The 20,518-nt window shown below is 43.7% G+C and overlaps 1 protein-coding gene across 2 annotated transcripts; it reads left to right on the forward strand.

The window, feature by feature from the left end:
- The first annotated feature begins 8,885 nt into the window (after window positions 1-8,885).
- pi4kb (phosphatidylinositol 4-kinase, catalytic, beta) lies at window positions 8,886-20,242 on the forward strand. Of its 2 annotated transcripts, XM_084705898.1 has the most exons (14): window positions 8,886-9,148; window positions 10,819-11,590; window positions 11,872-12,243; window positions 14,349-14,396; window positions 15,247-15,474; window positions 15,562-15,789; window positions 15,888-15,997; window positions 16,175-16,279; window positions 16,546-16,669; window positions 16,893-17,006; window positions 17,168-17,319; window positions 17,534-17,666; window positions 17,863-17,983; window positions 18,314-20,242. In XM_084705898.1, exons 2-14 carry the CDS (start codon window positions 10,844-10,846, stop codon window positions 18,493-18,495), a joined length of 2,664 nt encoding a protein of 887 aa, XP_084562024.1. In that variant the 5' UTR covers window positions 8,886-9,148; window positions 10,819-10,843; the 3' UTR covers window positions 18,496-20,242. The 2 variants fall into 2 exon arrangements, with proteins under 2 accessions (XP_084562024.1, XP_084562032.1); XM_084705906.1 differs by lacking the exon at window positions 14,349-14,396 and having other exon boundaries at window positions 8,889-9,148.
- Window positions 20,243-20,518: the final 276 nt, after the last annotated feature.

Here is a 20,518-nt window from a genome sequence, read left to right on the forward strand (position 1 = left end):
GACGAAGCAAAGTGCGACATATGTTCTAAAGTAATTTCTTGTAAAGGGGGGAAACAACTGCGATGAAAAAGCACCTCAACGTTGTGCATCAGATAAAGATAAAAAGCAGTACTTCGACTGTCTCCGAGTCGCAACGGTGCAAACTCCAGCTGCCTTTGCAGGACAATCCTCTGGTGAGCGCACCACAACTTCATAGCGAGTCTCCGTCGTTGACAATAATAAGCCAATTCAGGGCTCAACAGTGCAACTATTTAGCATATGCCCCTAAAATTTGATGTGTGCGCGAACTGCAAAAAAAAATTACGAGCACAGTGTGTGAGTATAGACAAGCCTCCCCCCCTCACTGTTGATCAATCAAAACATAGCCACCGCAAGCATGGCTCTGTGGGATGCTTAAACATCATGTTAAACAAAAACAGAAGAAAATAGGGATAAGATAAGGAAGGTTTGGGTTTGGTTAGTTGGTCATTTAGCTATATCAGGTGCATTTTGTTGAAACGTGTTCAACTTTTCATGAAGTCGATGAGCTTGACAATGTCACTTCGTCAACCAACCAATTACTCATAGTCTAGTTACTCATCCAGGTTGTGGACAGTTTAAGATATAGCCAGAGTCAGGATCCATTGTGCCTATTTGCTCCTTTTAGCCAGTCTCCTCCTGAGAGCAACACGTTCCCCTTGTTCTATTTTACATCTGTTTTACTTAAGAAATAGAAAAGTATCGATAGTGGTATCGATAAAGACTCGAATCGTTAAGCAGTCTCAAAAATGGTATCGATATCGATAAAAATTAACGATACCCATCCCTACTCATTACGTTTATTTTACCGGTTTTATTTAACCGAATTCTACATGAGCAAAACACAGATCTGTGTTCGCTCGAGTGGCATAGTCCCAAGATCTCTACAGACCTTGCAGCTAATTTAATGCTCAACAATTGAACGGGGGATTATTACTTGAATTATTTATTGTGTCGTCTCAGTTACACTAGGGCTTTGGAAAACTGTGCCAAGCTCAAATAAGCTAATGGCTAGTAGAACATAACATTTCAGAATAATTTCAGTAAATCAAGCAGCGCTGCAAGACCCAGTTAAAAGTTATGCAGCTAGCAAACTAGCATCGCTAACGACATTGGCTAACTCAACTTTGGTAGGCTATCCTCTGTATTTGCAAGCTATCTAAATTTATACTGTATCTAAAATAATTCTTTAGGGATTAGCGAAGGCAGGTCACATGTAGTTTTTTTTGTTTTCTTTGTTAAGATAGCAGCCTTATGACCGACTTCTATCTGTTGCGGAATTTTCCTCACGTTACTCTGTCTGTAACCGTCTACATCTAGAAATTGAGCTGTATGGTGCAGGGAACAACTCTGACTGGCTCATGGAGGCACGTGAACGGACATTAGTTGTATTCGACTCCACGAAGCGGCCGCAGCCGGCTGCAGCCTGCAGATCGGAGAAAGAGTTTACCATAGCCCAATACATAAAATGTCAAATTTTCCGACTTAAGGAGCCGTTTGGAACTCCTCCCCGACAGCAAGCGGCAACTCTCGCTGGTCGTTTCATGCAGCCACAGCCGATGTCGAATGCACCTATTGGTTTACGGAGCGCTAGATTGGTTTGCAAAAAAACTTTGATACGGAGCGTTCTATGAACGGAATGACGCATTTTAAATATCGCTCGATCACGCGAATTTGATTGTGGGAAGCCGAAATCGTGATCTTGATTAAAATTCGATTAATCGTGCAGCCCTACAATGCATTTCTTTAATGATAGGTTCAGCATTTTGTCACTTGGCTTGTAAACAATCCAACAGGGTAATAATTTCTACCTTTAGCAAGGATAAACTTGATCTTATCTGAAAATAAGACAAAAAATCATAAATAAATCCACTGTTTATGACCTCCTACCCAGGCAAAACCGCTGCAGGTCGGAAGGTGTTTTCTCTCCTGTGTGTGTTTGAATGTTGGTCTGTATGTGTATGAACACAAAAAAAAACTCCCAGACCGATTTGTATGAAAATTGGTGAAGGGTGTAGCATGGGCCAACATAATTTTGACCATGATTCTTCATTAGACTCCTTAACAATCACTGCAAAAGAGCTGCAGTTCCTATGCAGACAGGAGAACCGAGCAGAACAACCATCTCTCCAGCTCTCCATCGTAGCCAGAGCCCACCTGAGAGGTCACGACAGCTAGCCAGACTCGTTAGATCAGAGAGGTATATTAACATCGCATCGTTTGAGTATCGTAAAAGTCGAGACTTCAGGACCCCGGGTTCTGGACTGGATGGAGTGCTACAGAGATGGCGTTCAGATAGGTTCTCCTGTCTGCACAGGAACTGCAGTGCTTTTTTGCAGTGCTTATCTCCTATGTATGTACAAGAACACTGAAGCTATGCAAGTGTCTCTTTAGTACAGGTTTACTGTGCAACACTAGTTCACTCCCATGTTAATACTTAGCTATAAAAATAGCATTTGCATTCGCCTGACCAACAGCTGAGTTAGCTAATAGTTAATCCCTAATTCGGAGCCTGGAAAACCTACACATATGTATATATAATTTGAACAGTACTTGCTACGAGTCTCTAGCTCAGGCAACATACTGTACTCTATGTTCCTATTTTACTGACGCCAGCCACAAATTAGCCACCCTATCTGAAAGTTCTAGCATCGACCATGTGAGACTTAGAGCTAGCTATCAAACTAGACGAAAATGTTTGGTATCATGACGGATTTACTGGATTTAATTGTTCAAATATGAGGTACGGTATTAACTGCACAAGTAAAACATAAGTAAGCACATGGATTACAAGCAGATATTTTACCGTTACAGGGCAAAAGTCACGATCCCGGCAGGCAGGGCTGAGTTGAAATGGTGGAAAGAAAAACGGTTGGGAAAGCGCGAAATCTGACGTCATTTCCACCTCAAAACGATTTCACTTCCCGAAAATTGAATGTAAACAAATCTCATACGTTTTAACCACTTGAATCTAGCTTGTTTCACAGTTAACCATATTTAAAACATTATAGTATGTTTTAATTGATTATGTTTAATATATTTAAGAATTAATTATATAAAGGAATTCTAATGAATACATTTTGAGACAATGACTATTTAAATAAAATCAAATAGATATAAATACTTAATTAGAAAATATGCCATGATTCATTTCTGTGAGTGCAGCCCTGGCAATTGCTGTGCTGGCTTCCTTTGTACCATGCCAGTGCATAACAAGATTGTTTTCTATGTCAAGGAACTGTTGTCTTACTCTGTAATAATACATCGCTTTCAAGGCTTAATTCTCCTTTTAGCCTTCAAAAGACCATAAACGTTAAATATCACAAAACCAGACAGCCCCATAATAGTTTTGGATGCAGAGTTCAAGGTGAAAAGTGTGTGTTTGAAACCGGATTTCATGTTTGAACCTTTGATGCCACAAATTATTGTCCTGATTAATGTGTAAACAACAAGATACACGTGGTGGCACTGGCTTGAATTGATGAACCATTACAAAACCCTGAACTGGGATTCAGAAATGATTTATGTGTTTGGTTGTTCTTTCATTGGAATACATTTGTGCTTCCTTTTATATCTTCAGTGAGATCTCACTTCCCAATTCTCTCACTTCACTTTACACCTCACTCTGTCCCTTCCTTCAGTGTTTGACATAACAGTAGGTACTTGATTAAACTTTGTTCTAGTTCTTAGTCCTGGTCTCATAAAAAAAATGGGGATGGAAAAATAGGGCTGAGCTGCTACAAAAAATGTTTATTAGGGAAACAACAACAGGTCCACTGAACAATAGAGTGGGTGCCAAATAAAGTCAATGAAGAAAGTCCCAACATTGTCTCATCCTATCTGACCTAATTTATATATCTTACCAAACCGTAACAAGCCCCTACCTGGCACCTGACTGTGAACTAGCCTACTGTCACTATTCGAAACCCAAACCTGTGTGATTTAATACCCCAGAGCTAAAACTTCAGCTCTTCCAACAGCATGGAACATCACAGGATGTCAACAACTAGCTAAATCTTCCCTGTCGGTGCATAATTTACATTTTACATTTACATTTAGTCTTTTAGCAGACGGTCTTATGCAGAGCGACTTACAGTAAGTACAGGGACATTCTCCCTGAGGCAAGTAGGGTGAAATGCCTTGCCCAAGGACACAATGTCATTTAGCACGTCCGGGAATCGAACCGACAACCTTCTGATTAATAGCCGGGTTCCCTAACCGCTCAGCCATCTGACTCCGCATAAGAGGCCAGACAGGTCTTAGGTCATTGTTTTGCAATAAATTTTAATATTTGATTAAACAGTGATGTATATACCAGGTATTTAATTTATTCATATAAAATGGTAAACAATAATTATTAAAGGAGGTGGCCTATAACAAACTTGAATACTGGACAGAGGGGAGAATAGTATTGGTGCAAAACACATTAAATGAAGAAAAGCCCCTCATTGTTTCCTCTGAGCTGGCCTAAGTAGCATAACTCACTGTACCCTAACAAGGCCGGCTGTAAACTAGCCTAGAGTCACAATTAAATCTCGCTCAAATCTGCCTGATGTAGATGTAGGCCCATAGGTGTCTTAACTGCCAACCTTGTCTTCTCCTGGTTTACTTACAAGGATGGCGGACAGTAGGGAATAGATTAACACGATCGCCAAATGCTCAAATCCACAGAGGACATCGAAAGTGGTTGAAAGCTTGGCAAGGTAACAGGTGTTTTTGCATCTACATCAGCGGTGGCCTCTGTAGCAACGCCTTCAGCCAAACACGCACCTCACATCACTTTAATTGTGTTAGTGGCCGTACTTTCTAATTATCAATAGGGAGACAACAACACATGGGGCCACTGGACAGTGGAAGCCAAAAAAATGACATCAAGAAAATGATCACGCAATCTAATCCCAGCTGGCCTAATTGATAGGTCTAACTAAACCCTAACAAGCCCACACCTTGTCTGTTCCCAAAAGTACACAGAGTGGCACCCAGCTGTGAACTAGCCTACTGTCACAAAGACCAAACCTGCGTGTTGTATGTGGAACCCCATGGGCATTTTACCTGCCAACTTAGTCCTCTCCTGGGCAAACTACAAGCAAAGTGGACAGAGGTGAAGAGATAAACACGATTGCCACAAACGCTCAAGTCAACAGATGACAGAAAGAAGGGCTGTGCCATGTGACAAAAGTAACATTTTTTTCTAATATTAGCTGCTTTAATAATGTGCCCCAAAAAAGTAATACTGAAGTTTTTTGCAATACTAAATGAATATAATCTTTGACACTGGTCTTCCAGAAATGATTCATTCAAGAAAGTTGGCATCACAGAGGTAGCAATTAGTGCACCCCCAAATATAAAAAAGGATATGGACCAACAAAAAACAACATCCTAAACCAACTGAAGCACACTTAAGAATATCTTGCCCCAATTATGTCAAGCAAGCAACAACATGCAGCACCAAAACCATCCAGCTACACAGAAATGAGTATGCACATGGACCCTGGACTAGCCATAATTATCTTACAATACAAAAAAAATTAGGGTCTATTCATTCTTATATATCAATATGGTAAAAAATTATAAGTAATAACAAATGACGGGTACACTGGACAAAGGGGAGCACAAATGGCCAAAGAAATGTAGGCTACTAATGAAGATTCTCAAGCGGTCTAATCCCAGCTGGACTAACTGATATAACTGTTCCCTAAAGAATATGGAGTTGCACCCAGCTGTGAACTAGCCTAGTGTCGTCATATAAAGACTAAACCTGCGTGATGTACATGCAATCATATGGGTTCCTGCCAACCTCATCCTCCCTTTATGTATTGTCCCTAAGACAAAAAATAACTGTTCTAGAATATATAACATACTGTATGTTGTCCCAGTGTATTATAAGTAAACTGGGTTCAAATTCTGACGTGTGCGTGTTTGTGTGAGCTTGTGTGCACATGCAGGTAAGCTCCCAGATGTTATAGTTGCATCTGGATGAGAAGATAATGTGACCACCTCTCCACTATTCCTGGAAAAAATTAGATTGTAGATTGTGTTTGCCACCTAATAATAATAACTGGTGATCTTGCTGTTTACTTTCTCCATATTTTCCAGTATAAAATAACAATTTATTTTGATTTTGGTCAAAACTGATTACTAACAAACAGCATAGTCTCTCTATGCCTGGCTCTTTTTTGATGCAAATTGACGTAGAGGTCTCCAATGGTGAAATCAAGCTGAAGACAACTTCCTAGTTGACTTTGTGAAAGGGGCAATTGACTGTTTTTTGGGGGTATTTCACACGGTTCCTTAAGGTCTCCAAATAGGGTATGTAACATTGGTTGGGTTGAAAATGGCCCGGGTGCTGTTCTATGCCCACTGACAGATCCTCTGAAATGTTCCGGGGAAAAAAACACTAGCTTTTCTCCTTTTATGGTATGTTCATTAATATTTAGATGAGCTGCGCGCTGATTGGTTGGTTTTCAACGAGTGAAGCTGGGGAGCAAAAACGCAACACGGCCAACAGCAGCACTCGCTGAAACACCGAAGTTGGAGACTTGAAATAAAAACGCGCAAATAAATCTATTGTGTCTACACAACACTGTTTTCAACACATTGACTATATATCATTTGAAATGATAACATTACTTGTTTCCACTTCTGTTGTTGAAGCAAACTGGATTGACTTGGGTGGGTAGAACGTTAGGCTACAGCTTAGCAACCAAACCATGTCCTGATTCTACTCGGCTTCAGTTAGCTAGCTAGCTCTAAATAACTTGCTGAAAAATAACATGACCAAGATCTGGACAAACATGCATCGTGAATTGTAGATTTACATTACACAGGTTATTTATTTGAATGAAACACAGTCAGGAACATGAATCAACGTTAGCCCCATTTCCAATAAATTAGGCTAAATTATCACACATTCTACCTATGCTCTTGCGTTAGCAATCTAAACTTGTTTACATGCCTACAGTCTAGGTGTTACTACTAGTAACAGTTACTAGCAATGCTACCATATCCTGTATCAAGCACCTGCCTTTCTCCAGTTCTTTCAAATAGATTATCTAGACAGGCGTTAGCAATAAGCCAGGCTGCCGTTCCTTTTCTGGCTATTTTTCGGAAGCTTCCCTTCTAATGCCGACTACAGCTAGTCTAGCTGGAGTCATTTGATGTGTGTAGAAACCTATTTAGCATTCTACCTGGTATGCTATATTATAGAGGAAACGTTAGCATTACTAATAACTGTTAGCACAACATCATACTGTCCTTATAGGCGGCTGCAATGAGCATACGGTCGGAACAGCACCTCTTTCCAGGTTCAGCTTCCTAGCAAATCCTGCTTGCAATTGTCCAAGGTTGTCAAAACTGTCTTGGGTGAAATGTTCAGAGCAAATGAATGATTGAGTGTCGAACTTCGCCGGGATCTTCTCATAAGACAACACCAGCCATGCCAGTTGAATGTTTGGCTCCTTGGGAAGACTGTGAGTGTTAGCCTTCCCTGTACAGCCTTGAACACAGCATTTACGACCGTGGTCCATTTTCAATATCCTTGTTATAATTCAAAACGTTCTTCTTTGTAATTCCTTATAAGTAGCTTACACAGAGCAGCGCTCAGCTACTGTAAACTAGTATCGGAGATAGACGCTATCTCGGGCTGGTCTGGATGTAAATTCGGGGGCGTGACAAAGATACAGACCAGAGCCAATAAGAGGGCGATCACCGGTCCTACGTAGGACCGGTAGCTTTGTTGAAAAGCTAGCGTTTTACAGCCAAGTTTTTTCTTTTGAGATTTGAATTGGAAAGAGGTGTCAATGGACTTTGATATTCACGGTATGTTTATTTTACCCACCGAACTGTCGTTATTCAACTATGACAAGGTAAAATCGGTTTTGCAGTCAATTGCCCCTTGAAAGAACCCGGAGGCCTTGTATTAGCCCACAAGCTCAGAAATCCCGGGGCCAGCCGACTGCACCTTCGACATTTGGCTATGGTTCTACGGCCAAATGTATATCTATATTTTATTTTTATATTAAACATTGAGAAGTGTCTATAGCTGAAAACATTTCTGATATTATCATGGCTGTATTGTTTTAATACCCCAATAATACTTTTGATCAGTAAAGCCGCAAACATTGGCCTATACTGGCATATGAACATCTCACAACGGCTAAACGTGACAGACAGTACACTTAAAATGTGTATTGCACCAAAATAGAAATGTAAGAATAAAAAATACAGATTTAACCATCAGAATCAGTATGCCAGTAGGTTTACACAAACACAGAATTTACTGTGGACGGAAGGTACAAACAATAAACGTACAGCCTACAGATCTTCAATCAAAATGTAGAAAAGTACAGTATGTCTAATCCTAAAAACGAACAATCTAAAAAGTAAAGTAGAAGTGCACCATCATTGTCTTTGGCAGGTTGAAATTCTTCAGCTGCCGTAGTAAGTACTACATCCTCTGTTGTGCTTTTATTGATGAGGGAGCTTATGTTCAGTGTTGGGATGGAATGTCTTTTTGTGACTATATTTATTTAATCCGAATAGTAAAATACTGCTGTCTCACCTGGCCCGAGTCTTGACCAAATCCCTTGGAATGTACAGCATATGAAAGAACAAGCTTACTAGCGCCTAACACTGGTTGAAGCAGGAAGGTATCTTGATTTTAATTCAGGCATGATTCGAACAGCTACTAGGATTTATTGCGTTTAAGCTTATTTTTTAATTAAATGTCTGGCACGTTTTTTGTCCAGGTTATGCTAACAGTAAGTTAACATAGCATGACGTTATTGTAAACTTTGTATTTTTAACAATATGAAAACCAGAGCTATATGTTTCAAACGTGTCCTTGTGAAGGAAAGCACATAACCACACCTGACCTCTTATATTGATTAATGAGTTAAGTTATAATTATATTCCAGTTATTATTCTAAATTAAGTGGTTGTTTTGTGTTGAAATACAACTAACGGAAAAGAGCTGTATTGAAGCTAGGCAAAGAAAGGGCCCCTCTTGGCATGTCATTGACTTCTCTCAATTTACCCCGAGTAGTGGTAAAGTCGGGAGACAGCTTTTCGAAATGGATCCGAGAAGTTGGAGATAAAAGATAAACCTCAAAACTCACCGAAGACATTTTAGGTAGGCTACGTATTACGACATATACAGTAGATAGTCTTGTTAGGTTCTCAAAGACCGACAAGGCTGAAGGCAACAAGTTAGTGTTGTTGTTGTGCAGCTAGCTACTGCTAGCTAGAGCTAACTAGTCTAGTTGAGTAAACCATCACAGATAACTACTGTAGCTAAGTAAATGCGAATGGTTGCACGTGTAAATAAGGGATATTTTCTATATTATACATCTGTGTTGGCATGCATTTTCTTCATCTTGTAAGAAACAAACTGGGTACTGAAGATAAACTACCCTTGCCAGTAAGCTACTTATGCTAGGCTAGCTAGCATGAGTGCTAGTGAAAATACAATTAATACTAGTTTGCTGTTTTGATACTGCTGACAGTATCTTGTTGCCAATCAATTAGGTTATTTAGAAGAATGTTAACTTCAGAAGCTACTTTCCGCTATTTCAAAGGTAGTTCTAAGTCCGATCTAATTCCATAATATAAATGTACAGATGGCTTTACCAGCATTGCTAGTGCTAGCTCACTATCCCACCAGTTAGCTGTCTAGCTAGAACAGTTGCTAGTTGTTAGTGCAGCACAACTACTACTAGCCTAGCTTGTTCTTGCCATCATTCATAGCTTACAGTTTAGCAAAATAGTAAACGAATCTACGACTACTTATTTAAACTAGATGGTTACCACCTAAACTAATGTTCGTTTACTAAGATAGCGATCTATAAGTTTCATGAGTAATTTATGTCTAGGTTAGCTACAGTTTGGTCAGCATTGAGTTCTCGGTAATTTAAACGGATTCATGGAAAACAGAACAGAAAAGGGAGGTCAACCACGATATATTTAAACTTGCAAATTTGTAAACAGTCATGATAAAAAAAAAGAGAAAAGCATCAGTGCATAGTTATGCAACTTTAGAGAGCGTATATAAACTACCATTTTAGACTTGAGCAAGTTGAATACGGGCAGAAGTTGTTGGATGCTTGTGTAGATATGGTGTGTGCTGATTGACAGCAATGAGTTTGCCCTTATTCTAATTTCATCTAATTTCCTTCTGCTCTCCTTCTTACCTAATGTAGTTGGCCTCCTCTTCCTTTGGCCTGTGTTCTCGGTAGTGCTTCTAATCTGCTCAATGGGATTAGGGAATGGATTGTCGTATGGTGACATGCCTGGCACATATTGGGACAAGCTCTCTTTGACTCTTTTCCTAAAACATGCTGAAACACACACTGAAGGGTTGGTTATCACATTCAGAAGTGAATGTTTATAAGTTTAAGTAAGTTGTGCAGAAAAAAACGGACTGCTCATTATGGCCTAGACTAGATTTCTGACTGATAAGTCAAGTAGGTGCCAAAAAGATTTTAAGTTTGGTGTGACCTGTTTACAACTAAGGATATCGAACAGTTATTGTAGTGTTAGAATACCATTCTTTTGTTTTTGTTACTCTGTGTCCCTCTCTCGCGCACATTCATATGCAAGTTCTTTGTATGTCTGTCAAGGTCTGCTGTACTTTGAGCCAGTTATACTTGTTTTGTTCTTTCCACATTCCCCCCATGTCTCTACCTTCTCTGTCTCACTCTGTGTGCACAGTAACTCTTTTAAGCTTCGCTACAGTTTTTCTCTGCCTCTCTTGTGATAAAATAAATAAATAACATGGACATGTCCCTGACCTCTCTCCCCCAGTGGCTGTGTGGAGCGGTGAGCAGGCATGATGGGTGACACAGAGCTTGAGCAGCCACTTGCTCAGCAAGAGGAAGAAGAGCAGCCGCAAAAACTGAGTCCCTCCCCCACAGCCTCCCCCTCTGTGTCCATCTCCTCCTCCCCCTCCCTTTCCCTGCCCTCCTCCCCTTCCTCCGGCGCTCACCACCAGCAGGCCCTCAGCCTCACCCCCAGCCCCAGCCCCGGAGAGGGCCCAGCCGCACCCAGCCCTACTCTGGATGTCATATCAGAGGGTGTCGGAGAGCTGAGCCTGGTTATTGACCCTGAGGTGGCCAAGAGGGCCTGCCATGAGGTGCTGCAGAAGGTCAAGCAGCTGAAGGGTGACGGCGACGGGTCAGGGTCCGAGAGCGGGAGCAGCGCGACGGACCACGCGCAAGTCAACGGTACCGGGCACGCGGACGCCCCCGTGGATGGCCTCACGGGTATCATTAAAGCAGCGAAGGTCCGTGAAGAAGAGGATGCCGAGGCGGCAGGCTCTGTGAAGAGTGCCCGGCGGCGCCAGCGCCACAATCCCTCGAAGCAGTCGTGGCTGCTGCGTCTGTTTGAGTCAAAGCTGTTCGACGTGTCCATGGCCATCTCCTATTTGCACAACTCCAAGGAGCCTGGCGTGCAGGCCTACATCGGCAACCGCCTGTTCAGCTTCCGGCACGAGGAGGTGGATTTCTACCTGCCACAGCTGCTCAACATGTACATACACATGGACGAAGATGTTGGAGATGCCATCAAGCCGTACGTGGTGAGTTTGGGACAAAAGTAAATAAAGTAAAGTAAATAGCAGGTCCCTGATATCCGTGTAATGGGTGAGTTTGTGTTCTGATTGCCCCAGAGTTAAGTTTCATGAGAGGGTGTACAGCCTAGTAAACACAGAAGCAGTAAGTGTCTTAGTGGTGTCATTTGTTTACTCCGCATTTCCTTTTCGTCACGATACATGATCAATTCCGAATAGAGCCCAAACCAGGTTCTTCAGAAGCACATCCGCTTTCGCTTTAATATCCTATACGTCTGCTGTCTCCGCAGGTTCACCGCTGTCGTCAGAGCATCTCCTTCTCGCTGCAGTGCGCCTGGCTGCTGGGGGCCTACTCCGACGACATGCACATCTCCACGCAGCGCCACTCGCGCGGCACCAAACTCCGCAAGCTCATCCTGTCCGACGAACTAAAGCCAACCGGCGCCCGGGCTCGCAGGGAGCCCCTGACTCTGACTCCCTTCTGTCCTGTGGCGCCCGCCGGCCCCTCCCTGCACGTGCACGGGCTGGGCGGCGAGCATGGCCTGTCGCCCTCCAAGCGGACGCACCAGCGCTCCAAGTCGGACGCCACGGTCAGCATCAGTCTGAGCAGCAACCTGAAGAGGACGGCCAGCAACCCCAAGGTGGAGAGCAGCCAGGATGAGGTGAGCGCTGGTGCTGAATGCACCCCCACGCCGCGGAGGGGGATGTTTTCACTTGACTCGTGTGTTACCGCTGTGGAAGAAATCTGGGATTGCTTACGTGCTCATATTAATCACGATCGATAAGTCGGCTACTGCCTTGTCTGGTCATGATTCCGATGCTATTAATGAATTCACATATTGTATTTGTACTGTGATCGTCTCCGTCTGCTTATAAGAAACCCCAGATTTCTTCTACACTCCCCATTCGGAGGGTAGTGGTCTTTTGTGGAAAACAACACTGGTTCTGTACACTGAAACCCTGTGTGGTCCAAAGTTCTGTCACATGATGAAGGGACCTCCACTTAAGCCGGTTAGTCAGGTGACAAACCACTGCGTGCCTGTGACACAGATCGACCATGATGGCGGTCCTGCCAGTAAAACCCTTCACTTAAATACTGAATTTAGCCTATGACTGCCCTGGATGGAGATAAGGAATCAAAGACAGGAAAATATTTGAATAGGAGTTTGTGTTTTGTCCACCACTGGGAATGAGGAGAGACTCTGTACATCTATAGTTAATACTGTCTCTATCAGCGCACGCCCCTGAAAGTGATAAGCTGTCATTATGTAAGAGTATATGCTGATCTCTGATCTTGTGTATATGTAATTAAGCTGTGATTTAGTATTACTCCTACCTGGCCTTCAACCAATCAGACTCACGGTAGAACAATGAAAATGAAAAAGGACCTTAAATATATAAGGGGTCACAGAAATGGAAGAGCCCATCATTATACTGTCAGTTTATTTAGCCTTCATTGCGACAGCAGAAATAAACATTGAGATACAACGTTGAGAGAAAGCATGTCCCTGCCCTGGCCTGTACTTTGGTAAAACATTGGAACAGGGCATAAAAGAGAGATTGTTTGCTCTTAGTGTCTAAAATAATTATTAATAATTAATGTAGCTAACGAGTTATCGGTAGGAGCACTGGCCTTGAATTAGTGAACCATTACAAAACTCTGAAATGGGATTCAGAAAAGTTTGATGTTGGGTTGTTCTTTCATTGGAAGAGCTCTGTGCTTCTCCTTTTTAAATCTTAAGTGAGGTCTCACATCTCTCTCTTCACTTCTCACCTCGCTCAGTTTCTTCCAGTCTCTGGCTGTAGATGTCATTTGAGCCTTGGTCTAATGAGTTAGATCGAGTACCATATTTCGATTGTTCTCTAATCTCACTGTGATTTCTCCTCCGACTCTGGAATGCTGAGGCACACAATGCCACCTCCCTACATCCACTGGGCTCAAGAACACCATGTTCCGGAAAGACTAAAAGAGGACCAAGGGACAACAGCAGGGAATGGGCAGCCCCCCCCCCCCCCTTAGTGAGAAGAAGTAATTAAAGAGTTTGTGAATTCAGAAGCTGCATCAAGCAATTTGAAGGCAGTTTGTGGCAGTCCATGATAGCTCAGTGGTGAAAGACCAGCCGCATCACAGAAATGTTTAACATTTACATCTGACCTTTTCATTTAGCAGGAGCTTTTATCCAAAGTGAAATACAAATGGTGCATGTAGGTAAGTAAGTACAGCAGATAATCAAGGGCTAGAAGTGCTCAGTTCTAACAGCAGTTCTGTAGTTGGTGCCTAGGAACGGTCTGTATTTCACCAGACACAGCGCACTGTACAGGGACAGGAGGATGACACGGCACTGAGAACTCGTTGCCCTACCCTAAGGGGATTAAACAGAGGAGATTTGTCTTATGTGATATTGGCTCTCATCCCAATGCTCTTCAGGCCAGGATGACTTTGCATTCAGTATGCATCCTTTCCACGAGCAGTGCTTCGTAATTCCTCGCGATGTTGGGTTATAACCTCCATCAACTCCCAAGTCCGAAACTTCAGTTTTAGGTAAGACACTGGTAAAGCTTTAGTACATAAAGCTTTACCAGTGTCTTACCTGATTATGAAATACACAAATTTGGTGAGCCCTCGCTATTATCCACCCCATTGATCTCAGTCAATGCCTAAACATCTGGTGCCCTTTCCTGGCGACGATGACTTGGTGTCTTCATCCTGTTCTCCGCCCCTCACCTCGCACCGTAACTAAGACCTCTAACTCCTGACCGTCTCTAGGATTCGAGCTCCAGCTCGACTGAGAGTCTCCACCAGGAGGCTGGGACAGTAAGTTTACCGCCCGTCATCACCAGCGCTCCCTGTGGTGCATTGTGTGATCCCAGCCATTTCCACTGGCAGCTAAGGGTCATGGGTTCAACTGTGCATGGTGGGGATTTGTAAGCATGTACATGGATGGGCTGTTAAGAAGAAGAAAAAAACTGGAAAAAAACTTTCGGGACTGTTGATCTCCTCTTTGGAATTATTATTGGTATCACCCACGTTAATTGTCATGCTTATAAATCTCCACTCTTCTGACAAATTCTCAATTTTTTTTTCCTGTCATTGAAAATGTCTTGTGGTTTTGTTGGGTCAAATTTCTGGTATTGCAGGTTTTGCTGTTCTCTGACTTTATTGTCTCTCAACTGTGAACTCCTTCCTGATGATTGAAGCTTTAATGCCTTAATTTACTAAAACAGGTGTTGAAGTTAAGTTCTTCTTTTCTGTATCAATGGTTGTGCAGTTTCAACTGAATGATTTGGTGTTTTTGTCAAGTTTGGTAACAAAGTGATTGATTAACGACAGGCCTTAGTAAGGTGGCCTTCCAGGTTTGTCCATTGTTTAACTTGGAATCCTCAACTATGCCGGCTCTTCAATAATTTATGGATAATTTGCTGAAGTAATTGCTCACTGGGGCTCTGACTTGCTTCACATTTGGTCAAATGGGGAAAAGAGGTGTTGTAGTGGGTTCTTGTCAAGACCTGTTGGCCAAGTCATTACAATTACAGTTGTATCCCTCAAACAGTATGAACAATTACACCAGGTAAATTGTTGGTTCAACGACATTCTGTGAAGCATCCCTGACAGGATCAACATCATACATCTCACATTGGCCTGTCTCATCCTCCCTTCCCTGCAGCCTGTGCGCCTGACGCCCCAGAGAGAGTTCATCAAGTCCCTGATGGGCATCGGCAAGCGCCTGGCCACACTGCCCACCAAGGAGCAGAAGACCCAGCGTCTGATCTCGGAGCTGTCGCTGCTCAACCACAAGCTGCCCGCCCGCGTCTGGCTGCCCACCGCCCCCTTCGACCACCACGTGGTGCGCGTGCCGCACACACAGGCTGTGGTGCTAAACTCAAAGGATAAGGTGAGGGAGGACACACGCACACCCCTGCAACATCCAACATTTGACCGCTCGTAACGTTTTAAAACCCTGGTGTTTGTCCCTCTCCAGGCCCCGTACCTTATCTACGTAGAGGTGCTGGAGTGCGAGAACTTTGAGATGTCCAACGTTCCCGTGCGGATCCCGGAGACACGGATCCGCAGCACGCGCTCGGTGGAGAACCTGCCGGACTGCGGCATCACGGCCGACCAGCGAGCGGGGAGCTTCTCCATGGTCCCCAACTACGACAACGATGACGAGGCCTGGTCGGTGGACGACATCGGGGAGCTTCAGGTGGAGGTGCGTCTCACTGGAGCGACCAGACCAGTTTGGCATTTGTCGCTAATAACGCTCTCCGTTCGGCTCTAATGCGACTATGGCCTTCGTCTGTTTTTCAGCTTCCCGAGATCCACACCAACAGCTGTGACAACATCTCCCAGTTCTCAGTAGACAGCATCACCAGCCTGGAGAGCAAGGAGCCCATCTTCATCGCCGCCGGAGATATAAGGTACATGTAGATTAAGTTTTTGCTCGAAGAACAAAGGGCAATCTTGTCACAATGTTTGGTTTAATGCACCTGACAAGCTCCTCAGGTGTTTCAGAAAAATCCTTTAGATTTGGAGGTTTGCCTCAGGATGTGCATTTCTTAAAACAAAACTTTCTCTTCCTGTCTCTTTGTTGCTAGGCGCCGTCTGTCGGAGCAGCTGGCTCAAGCCCCCACCACGTTTAAGAGGGACCCCGAGGACCCATCTGCTGTGGCCCTCAAAGAGCCTTGGCAGGAGAAGGTCCGGTGAGTACTGACTCCCCCCTGGAGGGCCAGGCGGGTACTGCGCTGTAATATGGGAGACTGCTTAACACTTATCACTGCACACTATGGAAAGAGAAAGACTTCCTTTCATTCCGTCGTGCAATATGAGATGACACATCTGAGTGTTGTATTTCAGATTTTATTTTATTTTCTCCTGTTTCCAGAGACAAGTCTTGTGTAATTCAAAAAAAAGTGTTTTTAGAATTGGACGTTTTTTCACAATATCTCATCTCTTCTTCATCTGGCAGGCGGATAAGGGATGGCTCCCCCTATGGTCACCTCCCTAACTGGCGCTTGCTGTCCGTCATCGTCAAGTGTGGCGACGACCTGCGACAGGAGCTCCTGGCCTTCCAAGTGCTGAAACAGCTGCAGGTAGATACTGTACCCCACCTCAGCCCTAAGCTCGGCTGGGGTTCCTTGATATTGATAAGCTACTGCTTCTGGGGCTGAAGCGCTCGAAATGTCAAGGGAAAAAATATTCTAAACTCAACTTTTTTAGCCCATGCTATACTATGATCCTGCTACATATCAATAAGCTGAGAACGGCATCCTTTTTTGACCCCGCTCTAACCTTCTGTGTCTGTCCATCCTGCAGAGCATCTGGGAGCAGGAACGCGTTCCCCTGTGGATCAAGCCCTACAAGATCCTGGTGATTTCCTGCGACAGCGGCATGATTGAGCCCGTGGTCAACGCCGTGTCCATCCACCAGGTAGCCCTGTCCCACCACATGCTTTTCATATTTGGTTTTCCTTTCAAGGCTCTCCTCTTCCTCTTGTTTCACTGGATGTTATGGACCCTGATTCTTCACCAACTCCCGAGTGCTTGTTTCAATTTTTTGATTCTGTGAACGTTGTTTCCTTGCGTGCTCAGGTGAAGAAGCAGAGCCAGCTGTCGCTGATGGACTACTTCCTGCAGGAGCACGGCAGCCCCACTACCGAGGCCTTCCTCACCGCCCAGCGGAACTTCGTCCAGAGCTGCGCCGGCTACTGCCTCATCTGCTACCTGCTGCAGGTCAAAGACAGGTGAGATGGCGTGTTTTACTAAGAGCGACTTTCCTCTCTTTTCAGTGGTAAATTGTACTTTTTTTTTTCTCTTTCCACTGCCCAAACTTCTTTTCTTTCCTTGACCCCGCCCCCTCTCTGATGTGTTGGGAGTTTGTGTTGGGCTGCACATTGACGCTTTTTAGGTAACTCTCGCCTGACCCTCTCTTCTGACCTCCTCCTTCTCTCCCCCCAGGCACAATGGGAACATCCTATTGGACGCGGAGGGGCACATCATCCACATAGACTTCGGCTTCATCCTGTCCAGCTCGCCGCGCAACCTAGGCTTCGAGACCTCCGCCTTCAAGCTCACCAGCGAGTTTGTGGACGTAAGTCACACGGCCAGCATGGGAACGTGACTTGAAACTCGAAAGACGAGCTTGTCTTCCTCATGGCTCCCTGTATTTCTTCCTATTCTCTCTCCCTCTCTTGCTTGATCTCACTTGCTCCGGCTCCTTCTCCCCTCCGCTCCAGTGCTGTTTCTCTGCCACCCTCTTCTGACCCTGCGGTTTCTCCGTCTCTCAGGTGATGGGAGGTCTCGATGGAGACATGTTCAACTACTATAAGATGCTGATGCTGCAGGGCTTGATAGCTGCGCGGAAACACATGGACAAAGTCATCCAGATAGTGGAGATCATGCAGCAAGGTAGGCTCTGCTCTCCCCTTCTGTCTACTTCTTGAATACACATGGGGGATATGGATGGATGGGGGGGGGACAAACGGTCTGGTTACTATTATCCAAGCCAAAGTTCATCTTCTGACCTTCCTCTCGTTGGGCTTCCCTTCCATGCACCACATACACACACCACATAACACATGTCCGCCTCTGTCCAAATCCTATCCACTCATCTCTACCCCTTTCGACACCCTGGCTTTAATCACCACCTCCCTCCCCAACTCATCTCAACCTTCTCCCTCTCCCCAAATCACCACCCTTTCCTCTCCTCGTCTTTTTGTCCCTCCCTCCCTCCCCCAGGTTCCCAGTTGCCGTGCTTTCACGGCTCCAGCACCATCCGGACCCTGAAAGAACGTTTCCACATGAGCCTGACGGAGGAGCAGCTGCAGGTGCTGGTGGAGCAGATGGTGGACGGCTCCATGCGCTCCATCACCACCAAGCTCTATGACGGTTTCCAGTACCTCACCAACGGCATCATGTGAAAAGAGAGAGAGAAAGTGTGTGTTTGTTTGATGTTTGGTTGGTTGTGCGTGCGCGCGTGTGTGGTGGGCCTCCTCCATTAACAAACAGGCAGACTTGAGAAAACCACACAGAACCGTGCCCAGCCCTTCCACCAAACCCTCTTAATACCTCAACAGACTCCTAATGCTTGTTTATAGTGGTCCCTCTAACACAACACCAACGCTTGGTCCCTATTTTTCAACTGAGGTCTTCGCTCACAGGACTTTTATACCAGGACAGAAGCCCGAGGAGGTCTCAACTGTGAAGCCCCCCCCCCCCCCCCTTTATTTTCCAAAGACTTCCTCGCTGATCTGTGGTTGACTCTTCTGTCTCTTTTTTAATTGCTCATATTTGTGAGTTTGTTTTTGTCGTAGCGTCAACGAGTGTTTCCCCCTTTTTGATATGTAATGGTTCTGTTGTTCTATCTCACTTAACACTGCTTCCAACTCCTCTGTTCTATTGCCTCCCACCACCAACCTTGTGTTTTACAGTCTCCAACTGAATCTACATTCATCCCAACAGATTAATGCATTTTGCTTTTGTTTTATTAATTTATTTATTTTTTATGAACTTTATTGGCTGTTCCTCTTCACCAAACACTTTCTAGACAAAAGTTAGACAATTAAATGTCTGGTTTCAGTTCTGTCTGCAGTCTTAATTATGAACAAGGTACACTTCTCAAGAGGGCATGAGCAGATTGACTGCAAGGAAAATACAACAGCATTTGAAGGTTATGTTGACACAAATTCTACCCGCAAAATGGAAAATTGTTTTCTCCAACCATAATCTTCATTGGTATTATATTCATTGGCATAAATACGTTCACTTGCCAAGGTGAATAGTGAAGTTTGTCACTAATTTGTTGTTTCAATGTCACCAATTCCATTGTTTCGGTGTCAGCTGAGGCTCTGCAACTTTCACTACTACTATACATTTATATCTATAGTCTTTTCTGACTGTATGAGCAAGACAATACATTTCTAAGTAGGCCCCACCACCATATACTTGTTTCAATGGTGAAAGCTCAATTTTTGTTTAATTTGCATCAATTGAAAATGACACTTGCTAAGTGAGGAACTGTCAACTTGTATTGAATGAACCTTGGGCGTTTTACTGTGGATGAAAATGGAGATTAATGTAGCTGCTCTCATGCATCAACTGAGCAACATGACATCCTCGCTCATTGGACAGGACTTTTACCTTTGGTGTTTAACAAGTAATGGAAAGCAATGGAAGCTGGACACCTGTGTTGGAGAACCTTCATGAATATTCTAGTTTATAAAATGCTGTGAAAGCGTTGAAAGGAACCAGATGTCCTTTACTATGGATTAATATCTGAGGGTTGTAATACATTGTTTGAAAGGCTGCTTTCCAGAATTTTTAAGATGGATGTTTAAATGGCCAGCGACTGGACTAAGCAGATATTTTTAAGAATTACAGTGTGCTACTGTAGTTTCCATCACGCCATTCACCTTTGTGTCAGTTACTTGCCACCCATCACCCCACATGCAATCCCCCTTCCTAAACAAGTTTAATGAAATGTGTGAGCAAACAAACAAGTTATGTAATAGTTTCTTAGTTGGGTTTTTTTCTACTACTTTGTTTTGCTTTGTCAAAACCTTTTACTTTCTGTATTACCTCTTGAACGGACCAGCTTTTGATCATGTGAAAGACCTCCATTAACTTGTGAATGTTGCTTTGTATAATAAATTTAACTTTATTGTCTTAGCGCAATTGTCAAATTTATGAACTGGTGCAAGTTTTCGTTCAGTGACAGTCCTGCAGTGACATCTAAGGAAGGAAGGAAGAAAAGGTTCTGAAAGGTTAAGCAAAAAATGTTTAACACTTATTTCGAATCATTCACTTTAATGGGTTTCCATATGTACATAAACAATTTTTTTGACGTGAATAGGTTGAAATAGAAATGAATAGGTTCTAGTCAATGTTGTGTCGCGTATGTGCACCACCAGAGGACACCAGTCCTTCACCTGAGATTTGCTTTTA

This window comes from Hypomesus nipponensis, chromosome 2 (genome assembly GCF_054491055.1).
Source record: "Hypomesus nipponensis isolate SF chromosome 2, ASM5449105v1, whole genome shotgun sequence".
Taxonomy (NCBI): domain Eukaryota; kingdom Metazoa; phylum Chordata; class Actinopteri; order Osmeriformes; family Osmeridae; genus Hypomesus; species Hypomesus nipponensis.

Excerpts from the sequence above, each read along its gene's own strand:
- pi4kb (XM_084705898.1), top strand. The coding sequence starts at position 10,844 with ATGATGGGTGACACAGAGCTTGAGCAGCCACTTGCTCAGCAAGAGGAA. Across the intron at positions 12,244-14,348 it reads TGGAGAGCAGCCAGGATGAG|GATTCGAGCTCCAGCTCGAC; the intron begins GTGAGCGCTGGT and ends GACCGTCTCTAG. Across the intron at positions 17,320-17,533 it reads CTGCTGCAGGTCAAAGACAG|GCACAATGGGAACATCCTAT; the intron begins GTGAGATGGCGT and ends CTCTCCCCCCAG.